This window comes from Dromiciops gliroides, chromosome 4 (assembly GCF_019393635.1).
Source record: "Dromiciops gliroides isolate mDroGli1 chromosome 4, mDroGli1.pri, whole genome shotgun sequence".
NCBI classification, from domain to species: domain Eukaryota; kingdom Metazoa; phylum Chordata; class Mammalia; order Microbiotheria; family Microbiotheriidae; genus Dromiciops; species Dromiciops gliroides.
In genome coordinates, this window is record NC_057864.1 from 43,709,458 (window position 1) to 43,726,625 (window position 17,168).

Consider the following 17,168-nt stretch of genomic DNA (forward strand, 5'->3'; position numbering starts at 1 on the left):
AATAATATTCCAATAGCCACTCCTTCATCTATATGAAAATGCCGGTTATTGCTTATTCTCTATCTGATCACCTACAGCTTGCCCCTCAGCTTTAGAAAATGGACTAGAAAACAGTAGACTTAAAAGAAGAGCAATCTTCCCAGATATGTCATTAACTCGATTTGAACTCAGGTGGGGAACACAGTTATTAACAGCAAGTGAACCAGCTGGATCCTGGTTGGATAAAGCTTCTTTGCTCATCACATTCTTGGCCTCTAGAACCTGTCACTATGGCTATGATATTTGGTTTCTAAAATTATCTTTTTCTGTACTTGACAACGCAATTAAACACTAGAATATCTGTACACATATGTATTTAAAGTCAGGAATCTATTAAATATAGCTTGCATTTAAAAAAAGAATTCGACATAGTTCAAAGCTGTCTTACTTGTCCATGTCTTACCTTTTCACCTCCTTCTGTTTACTTCTGTACATTAAAAAAGAAAAAGCTATGATGACCTCATCTTCTCTCTTTTCCTTCTTTCTTTTCTCCCTCCCTTCCTCCCTCCCCCTCTTTCTTTTTTCCCTTCCTTCCTTCCTTTCTTCCTTTCTTTCTTTTTCTTTCCCTTATTTTTAGTATCTCCCTCCCTCCCAAATATCAATTCTCCAATTAAAAACATAAACAAAAATCCTCCCTTGTAACAAACGCTACTGTGATATTTATCATTACTTTCTGTGTTTAGGTTTGTTATCTCAGCACTCACAAAGCTGTTTGTTTCCTCTTGTGTATTTAGCCTGCAATCAGTTTAGCCTGCCATTGGTTGAGTGATGGTCCTCTGGCTATGGGTCTGTCTCACAGATCAACAAGCCCATAGACATAATTAACTGACAAGGATCATAGGATCGAAGATTCATCACTCACCGGATGCCAGGGTAAACTTATTGCAGGGTAAATACACAGGAAGAAATGGACAATTTTGTGAGTGCTGAGATAACAAGATAAAATATAGCATATTTTCCCCCTCAGTTACTTCAGAATGGTTCTGTCATCTCATCAATGTAAGCCTCCCCTCTAACAGCACAAATCACTACCCATCCATGCCCGTGTTCATGACTTTCCATAAGTACTTCTCCATCTTGCTAGAGGGCCTTTCTTCAGGTATTTGAACACCTATAGGTACTGAGAAGTACTCAGGCTGTTCACCACTTGCATCTGCTACATGATGGGCCACATTCTTTTCCAATCATACAGTTCTGGGTTGCCATCTTTTATGTTGCTTCTTGTGTACAAATCTTTGTTGGCAGCATGTTGTAGTGTCCTTGTGTCCACCACAAGTCTCTTCATTGCTTTTTGGGTCATATGAAATTCTGATGCTTTGAAATTTGTGGAGTACTATAATTAGCAGCCACGGAGCAACACCAGAAGAATATTGGTTTTTAAAAGATGCATTTCCATGTCAGGGAGTTGCTTGAGAGCATTGAAAGCATCGCATAAATCTCCAAACGTGATCCAGCCCATTCCCTTCCTCCATTTCCATCTCACTGTCAATATACAGTGGCTGTCTGAGAGGATAGGTACTGCTGTAAGACTAACTCGGTGGAATGCCCAACCAGCAGCATGATGTAGTGTGTATAATAGGCATTACAGCATGCTGCTGGTTGGGCATTCCACTGAGTGTGGGTTTTTGAGCCAATCTATTATTAGTGACCACAGATCTCTTTGAGAAATCCCTATAGTCTTCTGGGACTTGCAGTCATCACTGTCATCTGCAAACAGGGCTATTTAGAACATCTTTCCACTTGCGGGGAAATCCTTCTTCATTCAGACTTTGCATGGGACACCTCCCATCACAGTAAACTCTTCTGGCAAACCCATCTTCCTTTGTTTGATGTTTACAGTCAAGGGCAAGCTGAACTTAGTTATCTTTGTAACTGTATCTATCAAGAAATCTTAGGTAGAGAAGACAAATGTTCACAGCTGTGGTTTCAAAGGCTATGTTTTGTTTCATTGAGGCAAATGCTTAAAAAAAAACCCAAGAGGGGCAGCTAGGTGGCACAGGGGCAGCTAGGTGGCGCAGTGGATAGAGCACCGGCCCTGGAGTCAGGAGTACCTGAGTTCAAATCCGGCCTCAGACACTTAACACTTACTAGCTGTGTGACCCTGGGCAAGTCACTTAACCCCAATTGCCTCACTAAAAAACAAAACAAAACAAAACAAAACAAAACAAAACCCCAAGAAACAATGGGATTTTGTATTTTCTAGACCTTTCAGACAATTGTGTGACTGAAAAGATGCTGCTCACTTAAAAAAAAAAATTATTTACAAGAGCCTGCCTGTTTCCTTTTAACGATTCCATCCAAGATACCTGTATCATTTCATGCATAAATGTGCAGATAATTCTCATAAAGATTTTATAGAGGAGAAAGTAGGCATATGGAATGGGAGTTACTGATAAATGCCTAGAGCTTTTTTTTCTTTTTGGTAATAATACTCCTTGTGATTTTCCCCATTACTTTGGCATCTTCCCTTTTGATGCCGCAGAGCCTTCAAAACTGAGTCACCTCTAGCTCTGATTTTTTTTCCTGAGTGTACTCAGCCTGGTAGAGCTGATCTCAACTTCATTTTCCTAAATGCCACTACCCTTTCCTTCTTTCTGTAAGATAAGGAGAGTAGTATTTAAACTACCTATGCTGTGAGAAAAGGAAAGCCCCCATCCAAACAGGACTTAATTGTTCTTATTATCTAGTCCTCACACCCACCATGTAACCATGTAAGAGAGCTACATTAGCATCAGAAGAGCTTACATCCAAATGTGATGGTTACACAGTCAAAAGATGATGAAGACAAAGTCTTTTTTTTTTTTTTTGCGGGGCAATGGGGGTTAAGTGACTTGCCCAGGGTCACACAGCTAGTAAGTGTCAAGTGAAGACAAAGTTTTAGTGAAATGTGAACAGTTCTATTTCATTTTTCACCTATTTGTTGTTCTCCTCCCAATTTCCTTTACAAAGGCTATAGGAATTGATCTGGCTTGGTCAATCTCATGTCAAGCTTTCTGCAGATGCATTTTCATTTACAATGTCCTTCACTGTGAGTGTGTGCGTATGTGATGAGACATCACATAATCATCCTCTTTTATGTTTCTCAAATGAGTTTATGTTCTAAAGGTTCCTCAGCTGCCACATTTCTCTTGTTGGCAAGGAAATTGATCATTTGTTGCTGAGACAGTGTCTAGGTTGCTTTGGCCTCTTTGGTTTAACAACTGCTTTTAATGACGTCAGTTAGACTTCTGTAAGAAATGGTGCTGATTGTGGGCAGTCTTTTCCTTTATTTCACATGGTGGAAAGCCACTCCACACCAAAGGATTCTTTTAATACACCAGACTGGACGTGTTGTCATTTCTTGAACCTTTCCTGTGCTTATTTTGACCTTTGTTCTAACTCATGAATGCTTTTATCACACAGAGACATTGTGAAATTACTTTGACATAAGTCATTTCCTTCTTGGTAAGGTATTGTTAATTTCATTTTTTAAAATGTTGTTCAGTGCTCACCATCTCCTTTCCTCCCTTCCTTCCTTTCCTTCCTCCTTCCCTCCCTCCTTCTTTCCCTGCTTCCCTTTTTCCCTCCCTCCCTCCTTCTCTCCCTCCTTCCCTCCCTTCTTCCATCCTTCCTTCTCTCCCTCCCTCCCCACTTCCTTCTTTCCTTCCTCTCTCCCTCTCTCCCTCCTTTCCTCTCTTCTTCCCTTTCTTCCTCCTGTCCTCCCTCCCTCCCTCTCTCCTTCTCTCTGATCCTCCCTCCTTTCCTTTTTTTCTTTCCCAAGCATTCCTGACTTCCTGAAAGAAAAACTCTTAGTAGTTTACAAGTTGTTGATCTCTTCCATTTTTTAATCCTGAATTTTTTCAATATCTTCCCCTAAAACCACCTTAGAATTGAAGGCACCAAGGGGCAGCTAGGTGGTGCAGTGGATAGAGCACTGGCCCTGGATTCAGGAATACCCGAGTTCAAATCCGGCCTCAGACGCTTAACACTTACTAGCTGTGTGACCCTGGGCAAGTCACTTAACCCCAATTGCCTCACTAAAAAAACAAACAAACAAAAAACCCAAAACAACAACAAAAAAGAATTGAAGGCACCAGGTATCAATGTATATTTTATTTTGTCTGAGAGATCTTGTCTAATTCTTCATAGACGTTTTCTACCTCTTCATTCTCTAAAAAAAGATGTCAGTGCATAAACTGTAATTATCTTCATGACAGTCTGTTTTAATATATTACTTATAAGCACTACAGGTACGATGTCTCATACTTTTATTGTGTCCTCTTCTGATATATGGAATTTCTGCTTAGCCCCAAACAGGGCCTCTTTGTCTACATCTACAATTCTGCTAATCCTCTGGTACTGATAGTTTGAGTCTATGGCAGGGCTCGGTGTGAAAAACCAAGCCTTCTAAGCCATTCTCCCCACGAATCTCTTCCACTGGTCGGCCTCTCCTGATTCCCTTTTTGTGATGCCTTCATCTGCCCAGTGGGAAGCCAGTCACATCCCAGCCCCAGCTCTGCTAAGGCAAGGAGGCAATGATGTTACAAAGAATAACAAACACATCAGATAACTTGCTCATGGAGAAGGGAAATTACCTGCAAACTTTCTATCTGGACTAGATAGACAATGGCACAAAATCAAAATGCAGTTTTTGCTTTAAATTATATTCAAAACTTTTACCTCAAGGACACAGAGTTAAGAAAATCTTGCAGATCCTTAGACTGTAGAAGGTTATTTCTTTCCTCTTTTGAGAATTCTCTAGGCACATATTGTATAGCAGCATTTCTGGGATATTTCCTAGTTTACAAAAATAAAGTTGAATATGGATATTATTTAGATATCCAAATTATCAATCTGAAACTAAAGTCAAAATTATAGGTTTATGTGATGAGTAAAATGAACATCTCATCAAAGTTTTTAAAATGAAAGTTTAAAAAAATGTACTTTATTGTAGACAAAAAAGGTAAAATTGTTCTAACGTTATAGCATTTTAAGGTTTGAAAAATACTTTATGTATGTTATCTCATTTGATCCTCACAACAACCCTGAGAGTTAGGTGGTACCATTACACTTGTAACCTTTTCAGATAATGACATTGAGGCAGGCAGTAGTTAAATGACTTGCTCAGGGTCACTCAACTACTATCTAAGTCAAAAATCTTCCTGATTCCAAGTCCTAGTGTTCCATCTACTGTGTCACCTATCTGCCCACCATTAAATGGTCATCATTCTTTTCCAACTCTATCAATCAGTATTTATTTGTGAACCTTAAAGAGCTCTATCTCAGCATTATTAGTATTAATAATAATGTAGCTATAATGCTATATGTACCACATTTTTCTCTAGTCCTGACTTTCAGATAGGAGTTCTTATACTTTTCAAGCTCAAATATCAGAAAATACATTACTTAGATCACATAAAGTATAACATTAAAATATTACTTTAAAGAAAAGGATAAATCTTTCTACTGATAGATATCTAAATACATATAGAGAAGTCTGTATATTTATCAAACTGAGGGCTGGTCTTTAAGATTGTAGCTCATTAAAAAGCAAAAAAAAATCATCAATTAGTCACTTGATTTTTTTTTTTGTCATAACAGCAAGTAACTAATTCGATTCCTTTCACCAAATTGATTAAGTTCCACATGTAGGTATCATAGTCTCTCTCATAGAGAGGAAAATCCTCTTACTCATACCAATCAGACCAGCCGCTCCTCTCTAAGTGAGAGCTGGAGAGTGTTGCTTGGCACATGGAGAGGCTTCCCAATGGCCCCCCTGTTTATATGTATGACTGGATCACACATTTTGGATGCCACCCTTTCTATCACTTCTGTGTCATTCTCTGTTTGAAATAGGCTGGGGTTTCCTCATGCCCACCATGCCCTCCAATTTCAACTCTTCCAGTTGAAACAATGCCAGCCCTACACCATCATGTCTTCATTCCTCAGTTAATCTCTTGTGAGAGTGAGGAGAGGAGATTTGAACACATTTTTTTCTACATCCAGGGCTGGACTGGCCCTCTATGTGCTAAGCAACACTAGGTTACATTAAAGGAGAAAAAGTGATGCTTTAAATATATATAGTCTTAATAATCCCTGTGAATCAAGTATACTTAGTGTAGGGAAGAAGATTAAATTCTACTTTAGCATGTTGAAATAATGTTCATGAGGGCATATAAAAGAACAAGTTGACTGTCTATTGCATCTAAACCTCTTGCCTGCACTCCTCTCTTTCTTCACATAGCTTGGTGTCTGAGGACCATCCAGCTCCTCTAATAAACTCTGCTAAGTGCTCAGAGGAACTAGATGATGCAGTGGATAGAGCACTGGGCTTGGAGTCAGGAAGATCTGAGAGTTCAAATCTGGCCTCAGACAATTATTAGATTGTGACCCTGGGCAAATCATTGCACTTCTGTCTGCCTCAGTTTCCTCAATGATAAGACAGTGATAATAATAGTACCTATCTCACAGGACTGTTATAAGGATCAAATGAGAAACATTATCTGTATCTCATCTCATCCTCACAGGAACCCTATGACATAGGTGCTATCATTATCCCTGTTTCACAGATGAGGAAACAGATGGAAAGAGGTTAAATGACTTGCCCAGGGTCACACAGCTAGTAAGTGTCTTAGGCTGGATTTGAATTCATATCTTCCTGATTCCAGACTAAGTTCTCTATCCATTATGCCACATTAGCTGCGAGTTATTGGGTAACTGTGCATATCTGTAAGTATCTTATTTCTAAAATGAGATTATAAACTCATTGATCCTTTGAGCAGCTTCTCCTTCTCCCTGTCCCTTGGCAGTGTTGACCAGTTTTGTATGCACACACACATGTAAATATATATATATAGATATAGATATAGATATAGATATGTATATATATGTATATATATATACACACACACACACACATACATACATATATGTGTGTGTGTATAAAATAAGAGCTAGAAAACTCTTGGTAAGAAATCTCCCTCTATATATGGAGATAAGCCTTGCTCTGCAATTTATAGTCTGAAGGAGGGTCCCTCCAGAGCTTCCTGAGAAATGCAGTGACTTGCTCAATAAGCATCCTTTTCAAAACTTGACCATAGAGCTCTCTGCCTCCGAGGCTGGCTCTAGCCACTGGGCCACCCTCTTCTCAGTGACCAGACAAGAGTCACATAATAGAGACTTTTAAAATGAAATTGGATTAGTTTATAAGTCTATATTTTATAATTTCATATCCATTTTTATTTTCATGACACATCTCGACAACCCTGAGAATTAGCAAGTTTTCTTCAAGAACACCCAAACTGGGTCCAACCCACTTCATGCTCACCATTGGGTCTGAGTGTGTTCATCCTTTAATACTGGTATCATTTGTATACCAATGTCTTTCTCAAGCTGCTTGATTGTGTAGTTTTTATCTACGTATGCTGTACATTCAATGTAGTTCTCTTTCACACTTGAAGCATTAAGATCACCAAATTTGATGGGCGCACCAAATTGTCTCCGTTTACGAGAAATCTTATACTTGGCCTGCAAGGAAGGTAAAAAAGTAAATTCCTGGAGGTTTTATTGGGGGGATGTCTATACTACAATTGAGATAATGTTTTCTTTCTCTTCTATCAAACAGAAGTTAGCCCTACAGAGCTGGGAGAAATCATGGCTGTTTAGCCAAGATAATTGTCCTCCCCACCCCCCTCCCATTTGGTGGTGATTTAAGGATAAAAAGTGGTGGACTTTGCCTTGAACATAGTAGGTGCTTCAAAATGTCATATTGAATTGAAAGGTATTCATTCTGACCCTGACAGTGGATTCCTGAACGGATTCTTCTTCAATTTCTTTCTCACTTCCCAAAGAAACCCAAGGCTTAGGAATAGGTGGTTTGTACACATAAACTTCTTCGACACTTTCTTTGACCTCTTCAGTATCCTCCTGCTCTACTGGAGGCTAGGGTTAAAAAAAAAGTCCAATTGTTGCATGTTCATCATTTTCTACAATACATTTTTCACAAATTACATAAATGCTCTCTCTTATCTACATATGATTCTCCCTGAAAGTCTTTCTCTGGGACCTCACTGGAACTCTGGGCTCTTGAGGGATAGGCCAGAATAGTGTGACATCTGGCCTATCCAATGCAAGCTGAGAAGGCTGTGGGAATATAGGCTGTAGGTTCAGAAATAAAATATATTCGCGAAATTTGGAAAGGCTTATCATCAGCTTGGTCAGAGAAAAAGAATTTTTTTTTTCTCACAGCAATTCTCAGGTATCATTTATCCAGTAAGTCTTACTAGATTAAAAGTTGTATTTACTTTAAGTAAGTTGTAATTTTCATCGGTGAAGTATCCACTAACGACGAAAAAATCCCAGGTCCTTAAAGTCGTGAAAAAGTTTTCTCATTCAGCTGCAGGACTGAGGACACTCTCACTTGCATAGTGCCTCTTAGAAAGGCTACCCCAGGTTTGAGATACTCTCTGGGTCAACATCTATTCAAATCTAAAAGCCACAAGTCCCATCAGTGTGTATGCTTTTTGCCAGTCAGAAGTCATAGTGGCTTATGTTGAGCCATTGATATTGAATGTGTTGTTCAGGGAATTTCAGAGTTCACAAACATGGAAGTGGTACATTTGTAGGTGATGGAAAGATCAAGGGTATGACCATTATCATTATTTTTTAAATTTTTATTTATTTCTTTTTTTGTGGGGCAATCAGGGTTAAGTGACTTACCTAGGGTCATATAGTAAGTGTCAAGTGTCTGAGGTCAGATTTGAACTCAGGTCCTACTGAATCCAGGGTGGGTGCTTTATCCACTGTACCACCTAGCTGCCCCCCCCACAACCACCACAGGCAAATCAGATCTTCTAAACAAAAACCAGGCAGAGTGCCCCCAAGCCAAGATTAATTATATTTTTCAAACTACAGCTGATGTTGAATCAAAATCCAAAGTCCATTGTTATGTCCATGTTTGTTTGTGAATATCTGACTTGGGCTAGAAATTCTGAATACATCCTATTTAACGCCTTGGAGGAAATCTGTATGCCTAAAGTCCATCTCAAGGAAAATTGTTTATTTTTTTGTGAAATTTATAAATCACCAAAGAGAACTCACAGGACTTCTCTGGAACCTGGGTTCATGAAGTCCACTTTGCTCTCAATAAACTATTTGTATTAGCATGTAAATAAAGTCAAACTAGCACAAAACCTAGAGGGAAAGACCGGGTTATTGTCTGTTATCTTCTTGGATCATTTTTCCAGCTTTATAACATGCTCCTGTCTTGATCAGTCAGCAGCATCATAAACCCCCCCCCCCAAAACAAAACAAACAAAACAAAAAAAAAACCAACCCAAAACAACCCACCAAAACCCTTTACTTCTATGTATATTCCATTTGGCATAAAACCTCATTCTCTCCTTATATAGATAGCCCATAGAAAGGATACTGGAGAGTGAAAGAAGAAAAGTAATTCAGTCTATCCTTTCCAGACTCTATATTGTCATTCATGCAGACTCCTGCAGAGCATGGTTCCCTGTAGGTACATTGATGATGTTATTTTTGTTCTTCTCAGATTCTTTCTTTTTAGCTGAATACCTCTAGAATCAAGATGTCAGTTTTTCATCAGCCCTGATATTTTGGGGGATTATTGAAAAAGTCTCTTCCTTCCCTATTATACATGATGCCAGATAGCAATAGAGTTATACAAGTCACAGAATTTTGCTGTTTTAAGTTCTGACATAATTTTGAATAAATTCCAAAGCTTTTCTTAAAGAAGTCAGCTTATTATAAAATTTTTACATTTATTAATAAAGAAAATAATATAATATAAACAAAATTACCCTTTCAGAGCAAAGGAATTTAATAGATACAGGCAATTCTCCTATTTATATTGTATTACATTAATGAAAAAAGTGTTGCTGTCAGCTGAAATGATCTAAGAGAAATTTAATTTTCACAGAAGAATAGTGTTATAATGGGGGTCAACATTCCTGATCAAGGGATTGACATTATAATTTTATGAAAAATAGTACTAAACATATGTAATTAAGTAAAAGTTTGAAAAGGTATCAAAACTGTCCAATAATTAGAGATTATTGCTAACTATCAAGCAAAGAATAAAATAGGGAGACACACACTCACCAAAGGTGTCTATCACTATCCTGTGTATAGTCCAAATGGAAAAGGAAAATTTCCTATAGTAAAATCCTTTAGCCACTGCTACTTATGGATGACATTATGCACTTACTCTATTGCTATATCTTTTGTTTCTGATTTCTGATCTAGTGATATTTCTATGATGTTGCAAGATAATCTTCCTCTAACACTACTTGCTTGGAATGTCATAGAATCTAAAAGTCAGAAGAGACCTCAGAGATCACCTATTTTGATCCAATCCTAAGTGAGGATCCTAACCACAACAGAGTTAGCAAATAATATATAGGACAATGAGTTTGACTTTAATTCCCAGGAAAATTCTATAAGAGATTGTTAAAGAGATGGTTGGTAAACATCTGGAAAAGGAAGCAGTGATTACAAAGCACTCAGCACTACTTTATTAAGAACAGGAAATGTTAGACTAACCTCATTTTCTTTTTTGATAGGATTTTTCAAGGAGTAAATATAGGGAATGCTTTCAAATTAGTTTTCTGATGTTTAGCAAATCTTTTTTTTTTTTTTTTAGTGAGGCAATTGGGGTTAAGTGACTTGCCCAGGGTCACACAGCTAGTAAGTGTTAAGTGTCTGAGGCCGGATTTGAACTCAGGTACTCCTGACTCCAGGGCCAGTGCTCTATCCACTGCGCCACCTAGCTGCCCCTGTTTAGCAAAACTTTTGATAAATTATTTCATAATTCTTGTTGACAAAGAGAGATTTTGATTAGATGGATTCAGAATTGGTTGACCAAAAAGTAATTGTTAGCATTTCAGTATCAATATAACAGAAGGTCTATACTGCCCCCAGGAATCTGTGCTTGACCCTGTGGGGTTTTTTACATGTTTATCAATGGCTTGCATGGGCATACTCATCAAATTTGCAGATAACACAAAGCTGGGAGAGATAGCCAACAAACCAGATGACAGGCTAGAAGATGAACTCCAATAGAGATAAATGTAAAGTTTCACACTTGGGTATAAAAAATCAACTTCACAAAGTAAAACAGGGAAACATGAATAGACAGTAGTTGTTGAGAAAAAGTTCTGAGGGTTTGGTGGACCCCAAGTTCAATATGGGTCACCCCAAAGTGCTAATGCAATCTTGTGCTATGTCAAGACAGACATAGCTTCCAGGAATGGGGAGGTAACAATCTCACCGGATTATGCCTTCATCTGGTGTTCAGTTTGAGGCACCACAATCTAAGAAGGGCATTAATAAGCTGAAAAGTTTCCAGAAGAGGGCATACAGGATGGTAAAGGTATTGAGTCCATAACATATAAGGATTGGTTGAAGGAACTGAGCCTGTTTATCCTGGAGGGGAAAAAAGGACTCACTGGGAAGCAAGTGGTAGTTTTAAAATAGTTGAGGTTGTGTCCTATGGAGGAGGGATTTGCCATGTTATGTTTGGTCCCAGAGAACAGAAATAGGAGGAATGGATAGACGTTGCCAACAGGCAAACATAGGACTGTCCAACAGTGTCATGAGCTGCCATAAGAGTTGGTTGGTTCCTCCCCTTTGGAGGGCTTCAAGCAGAGGCTGAAAAACTACTTGTCAGATTCTAGTGGGGATTCCTTTTGTTTATGGGTCGCACTAGAGAGCTGCCAACTCTCCAATTTGATTTTGCCATCCCTGAGGAGTAGGGATGCTGTCTCTGTCTGCACACCTCCACTGAGGGAGGGAATCACTACATCCCAACTGATATTACATTCCTTAGTATCTGGAGGGTTCCACTTTTGGATGACTTATTTTAGGTAACATTTTCTCACACTGAACCAAAATCTACCTCTTTGTAACTTTCAATTGTCGCTCCTGTTTTGTCTCTAGTGTCCTTTCTACATGATGACCCTTCAAATTTTTGAAGACTCTCTAAACCAAAAATTAATGAACATCTGTGTCAGCCAAAATCTTCCAGCATGCCTCTGTTCTAAACTTCTGAAATCAGAGATTCTACTTGATGCTGTCCCACCTGACTGCAATTCCAGCATCTCTAAAGGCTTTGGCCACCCGGAAATGTGAACACCGCAAAGCAGGTTTGTTTTGTGTTATACACAAGAGGACACACACCTCTCTGCTATTCTTTATTCTCCTTCCAACGGGGTTTGGTATCCCTTCGCCATGGTACCTCCCCTTCAGTCTTCATTAAAACTTTAATGATCAGGGCAGCTAGGTGGCACAGTGAATAAAGCACTGGTCCTGAATTCAGGAGGACCTGGGTTAAAATCTGGCCTCAGGCACTTGACACTTACTAGCTGTGTGAACCTGGGCAAGTCACTTAACCCTCATGGCCCCGCAAAAAAACCCAAACCAAACCAAACCAAAACAAAACAAAACAAAACAAAACAAAACAAAACAAAACAAAACAAAACAAAAAACTTTAATGATCACCTTTTGCCTACTAAGGCACATTTCAAATATAGATAGTATGGACTTTGGTAAGAAGTTGACTATTATTAATCATAAAAGATTCTAGAAAAAATCCCCTCATCTCCATCATGAGTAGAAGGTTCTTGTAAAATGACCTAATTCTCAAAAAGATTATTTTTTGTGAAATTGAGAAATCACATTTAATAAAAGAAGATTATACAGTTATTTAAGCTGCATTTACATAAAGGTATTGGATTAGAGGATCATTGATCTACAGTTGGAAGGGGTTTCAGAGACCATCTACTCCAGTGTTCTCATGTTACAGACGAGGAAACTGAAGCCCAAAGAGGTTGGGACTCTCCCAAAGTCATACACATGGAGTAAATAAGAGTCAGCAGTGATATCTGAATCCTCTGATCCAAGAGTCACTGCTCTTTCCACTGGACCACACAGCCTTCTCCCATAAAGTGTTTTGAGTGGAGAGTTCCATCAAACAATTAATCTCACTGATTTTGGCTAATGGAATCAGTCAAATCAATTGATCAAATTAGCGTTACGCAGGAATAAGCCAAATTATCAGGTGGGGTCGCCAGGATACGCCTGTCACCTTTGCTAGCAGGGAGACTGAGGCAGGTGAATCTCTTGAAGTCAAGAGTTTTGAGCTGCAGTGGCCTGTGCAGAAAAGGTGTGTTTATGAAGTTTGGCACCAGGGGAGCCCCCAAGGACATTCATGGGTGTGTGTGGACGGGGCCACCGGGTTGCCAAAGGAGGGGCCAATCAGAAGCTCTCGTGCTGATTAGTAGTGGGATTGGGCCTTCAAGTAGCCCTTGCACTACCAGCCTTGGCAAGATGGGGACACTCTATCTTCAAAAATTAAAAAATAGCATAAATCAAGTATTACAAGGATTTAAACTCTGGACCAAATTCTCTACACCCCTCAGGAAAGCTTAAAGCATCAAGAACTGAATTTCTTTTCATCCCAGAACTAATTTGGATTAATCCTGGACCAAAGGGCAGCAGAGACCAATTGTTTTCCAGGTTGACTTTTTTTCTGACATTCGAAAGATGACCTCCAGAGGACTGACATTCATACAAGAAGGACATGAGCCACCATGCAATTTTGCCAATTAGGAACAGGCAGACTCCATTGATAGGACTTCTGACTCTAAATCAGTCAATATGAGGTGAGGTGATCTGCTTACATTTAGAATGCTTTCCTTGGCCTCTTCTGTTCCAATAAGATAAAAGCTCTGTCCATATTTGAACTCTTTATCGTAAACAACCAAAAGTTCTTCTCCGGGATATTCCTGCAAGAAGAAATCAAAAGAGAAAGCCTCATGTTTCTATGCCATTCTGTTGTTACCAGCAGCTTATCTGCAAACAGAGAGGGGTCCAGTCATCCAAGGTTCTGAGAGACGTCTGTGACAATGGCCAGTGCTTACACCTCCTAAATCCCGACTGCTTTGTAGACCTTATGGAAGGAAATACGATATTTCTGTGCCCAGTTTGGGGATCTCTGAACTCTCCTATTGTGATATTTTAAACAAGAACGGAGAAGCTTCTGGAAGGAAACTCCTCTGGAAGGCTTGATGGCCACATGAAAAGGGGCTCTGTACGAACCATCACAATTTTTTTGACGGGGTGGAAATCAGATATTCCAGCTCTGTTCCTCAAGTCTTGGATGATATCTTCTTTTTTGATAAGTTTATTGGGGTGCTCTTCTGTGACATCTTCTTCAGCTCGGCAGCTAAATATTTCCTGGGTCTTGGTGGTAAGTACCAGAGGAAAAATCTCCGGGTGACCTAGAAATGGCATAGTGAAATCTGACGTTAACAAAAACAAGGATTGGAAAACAGGAAATATGTACGGCTCCAGATGGTTCACTTCCCTAAATAATGATGGTTTTAGTTTTCCTTTCTCACTTTCTTTTAGAGATAAGGAATTGACCTATGATGTCATTGATAAGGAAAGTCCCTAGATGAGCAGACGCCTTCTAGAGTAGGCTGATATCTTCTCTGCCACTTAAGAGAGTTGCGCAGAACATGGAGAGATCAAGGGACTTACTTGGGGTCACACAACTGGTATATGTGATAAGTGGAACTTTTCCCCAGATCTTTCTAGTTGTGAGGTTGGCTCACCATCAAAAATTCTACACTGCCTCTCAATTGATAAATTTTTTAAATCATAAAAATGAACTCTCTCTCTCTCCCTATCTATCTATCTATCTATCTATCTATCTATCTATCTATCTATCTATCTATCTATCTATCTATCTATCTATCTATGGACAGCTAGGTGGTGCAGTGGATAGAGCACTGGCCCTGGATTCAGGAGGGCCAGAGTTCAAATCTGGCCTCAGACCCTTGACACTTACTAGTAGTGTGACCCTGGGCAAGTCAGTTAACCCCAAGTGCCTCACCAAATATATATATATATATATATATATATATATATATGAACTGATGTATTGGGAAGTGAGCAGAACCAAGAGAACATTGTGCACAGAGACAGCAATATTGTGTGATGAGGAACTGTGAGTGACTTAACTATTCTCAACAATACAATGATCCAAGACAATCCCAAAGGACTATTGATGAAACATACTATTCACCTCCAAAGAAAAAACTGATATTGATGGAACACAGACTGAAGCATGCTACTTTTCACTTTCTTTCATTTTTCCCTTTTTATTCAAGTTTTTATACAAAATGACTAATATGGTCATGTTTTACATAATCATACATGTATAACTTATATCTGATTACCTACTGCCTCGGGGTAGGAGAGGGAGGGAAGGAAGGAAAAAAATTGGAACCCAAAACTATAAATAAAAATGTTTATTACTTAAGAAAAAGAAAAAAAGAAACAAACATAGACCTAAATTTTAAAAATGTTTTATGTTCTGTCACAGCCTTGTAAGGATATATGTGTGTGTGTGTGTGTGTGTATGTAATTTTTTGAGGGGGTGGGGGGCAGGGCAATGAGGGTTAAGTGACTTGCCCAAGGTCACACAAAGAGTAAGTGTCAAGTGTCTGTGGCTGGATTTGAACTCAGGTTCTCCTGATTCCAAGGCCAGTGCTTTATCCACTGCCCCACCTAGCTGCCCCAAAGTATATATTTTTAAGATACATACATGTATATATACATAAATATACATATATACACATACATATTATGTATTCTCATGAATTTACTTATTAGAGAAAAAGAGAACCTTAAAGTCTCTCCTCAAACTATGTATCTGGTTTGTTTCTGGTGCTATCTATCTATCTATGTATCTATCTATCTGTCATCTATCTAGACATTTATATGTATCTATACATACATACACATATGTATATATAATTAATTAAAACATTTTCTCCACCCCCCCACTTAGTTTTGATCTTATGTTTATACCTCTCCCATTCATTAGCATGGAGGATATCAAAAGGATATTAGAGTTGAAAAATTGGGGATTCTCAAACCCAGAGAGCCCTTGGTAGTTTATTGGGAAGACAGACTTCAAACTGAGGCTTCCTGGGTACAGTTTAGCAATTGGAATTTTTAAGCTGGGAGCCACAAGGAATTTCTAACCCTTCATCAGAGTGAGGCCTCTAAGAGGTGATAGAGAATTTTATGTTAAAAAATAGTTTTAGGGGGCAGCTAGGTGGCGCAGTGGATAGAGCACCGGCCCTGGAGTCAGGGGTACCTGAGTTCAAATCCGGCTTCAGACACTTAACACTTACTAGCTGTGTGACCCTGGGCAAGTCACTTAACCCCAATTGCCTCACCAAAAAAAAAAAAAGGAGAGAAGAAATATAGAATAATAGCTACCAGGGATGGTATGGTCTAGTAAGTATTTTTTTCTTTTTTGGCGGGGCAATGAGGGTTAAGTGACTTGCCCAGGGTCACACAGCTAGTAAGTGTCAAGTGTCTGAGGCCAGATTTGAACTCAGGTCCTCCTGAATCCAGGGCCAGTGCTTTATCCACTGCGCCACCTAGCTGCCCCCTAGTAAGTATTTTTTTAAGGATGAAGGAGATGTGAGCAGTTTTCTAAGACAGGGAAGGAGCCATCAAATAGGGATGGATGGAATCTGTTGAAGGAGATGGGAGGGGAGGGGATCAAAGGTACACATAGAATGATTGGTGTTGGCAAGAGCCACATCTTCATTAAAGACTTTGGTAAAGGAGGAAATGTCAGGGGAATATGAGGAGAAAGGGACAAGAGGGAGTTTTGCCGGGAACTCTCTTAATTTTTTTGAAGTAAAACCTTCAGCTGAGGGTGAAGGGGGGCTGTGGGAGGTTTGTGGAAAGAAAAGCCAATGGGGTAGAGAATCAACTAGAGATGAATAAAATGAATGATTTGTTGTAGTGAAGGTCCAATTGAGATTATATAGAGCAAATCTGTAGTGCATTCAATTAGTATGGTCTTGTTATTCCTTCCAATAACATTCATTAGCACATGAGTAGAAGTGAAAGTAGAAAGAGTATTTTGGGTTTGGGGAATGAATGGCAATTGGTAAGGGAAGTAGGGATTAAACAGTGTAAAATAGTGTAGACATTAAGTGGTTCTTCAAGGAATGGCGATTGGGAAGGGAGGAGAGTATATCTTAGAGCAGAGATGGGAAAAGTATAAATGAAGGAAGGGCTTGGAGGTCAGGATGAAG

At 39.1% G+C, this 17,168-nt stretch overlaps 1 protein-coding gene across 1 annotated transcript in view; it reads right to left on the bottom strand.

Annotated features, from left to right (window-relative positions):
• DNAI3 (dynein axonemal intermediate chain 3) overlaps window positions 1-17,168 on the bottom strand; it is a 130,540-nt gene that overhangs the window by 58,507 nt on the left and 54,865 nt on the right. The window contains exons 4-8 of the mRNA XM_044005324.1: window positions 14,140-14,321; window positions 13,722-13,826; window positions 7,813-7,959; window positions 7,346-7,545; window positions 4,699-4,815 (exon numbers count right to left, since the gene is read on the bottom strand). Of these exons, the coding sequence (XP_043861259.1) occupies window positions 4,699-4,815; window positions 7,346-7,545; window positions 7,813-7,959; window positions 13,722-13,826; window positions 14,140-14,321 (751 nt within the window). The remainder of the gene's footprint in view (window positions 1-4,698; window positions 4,816-7,345; window positions 7,546-7,812; window positions 7,960-13,721; window positions 13,827-14,139; window positions 14,322-17,168) is intronic.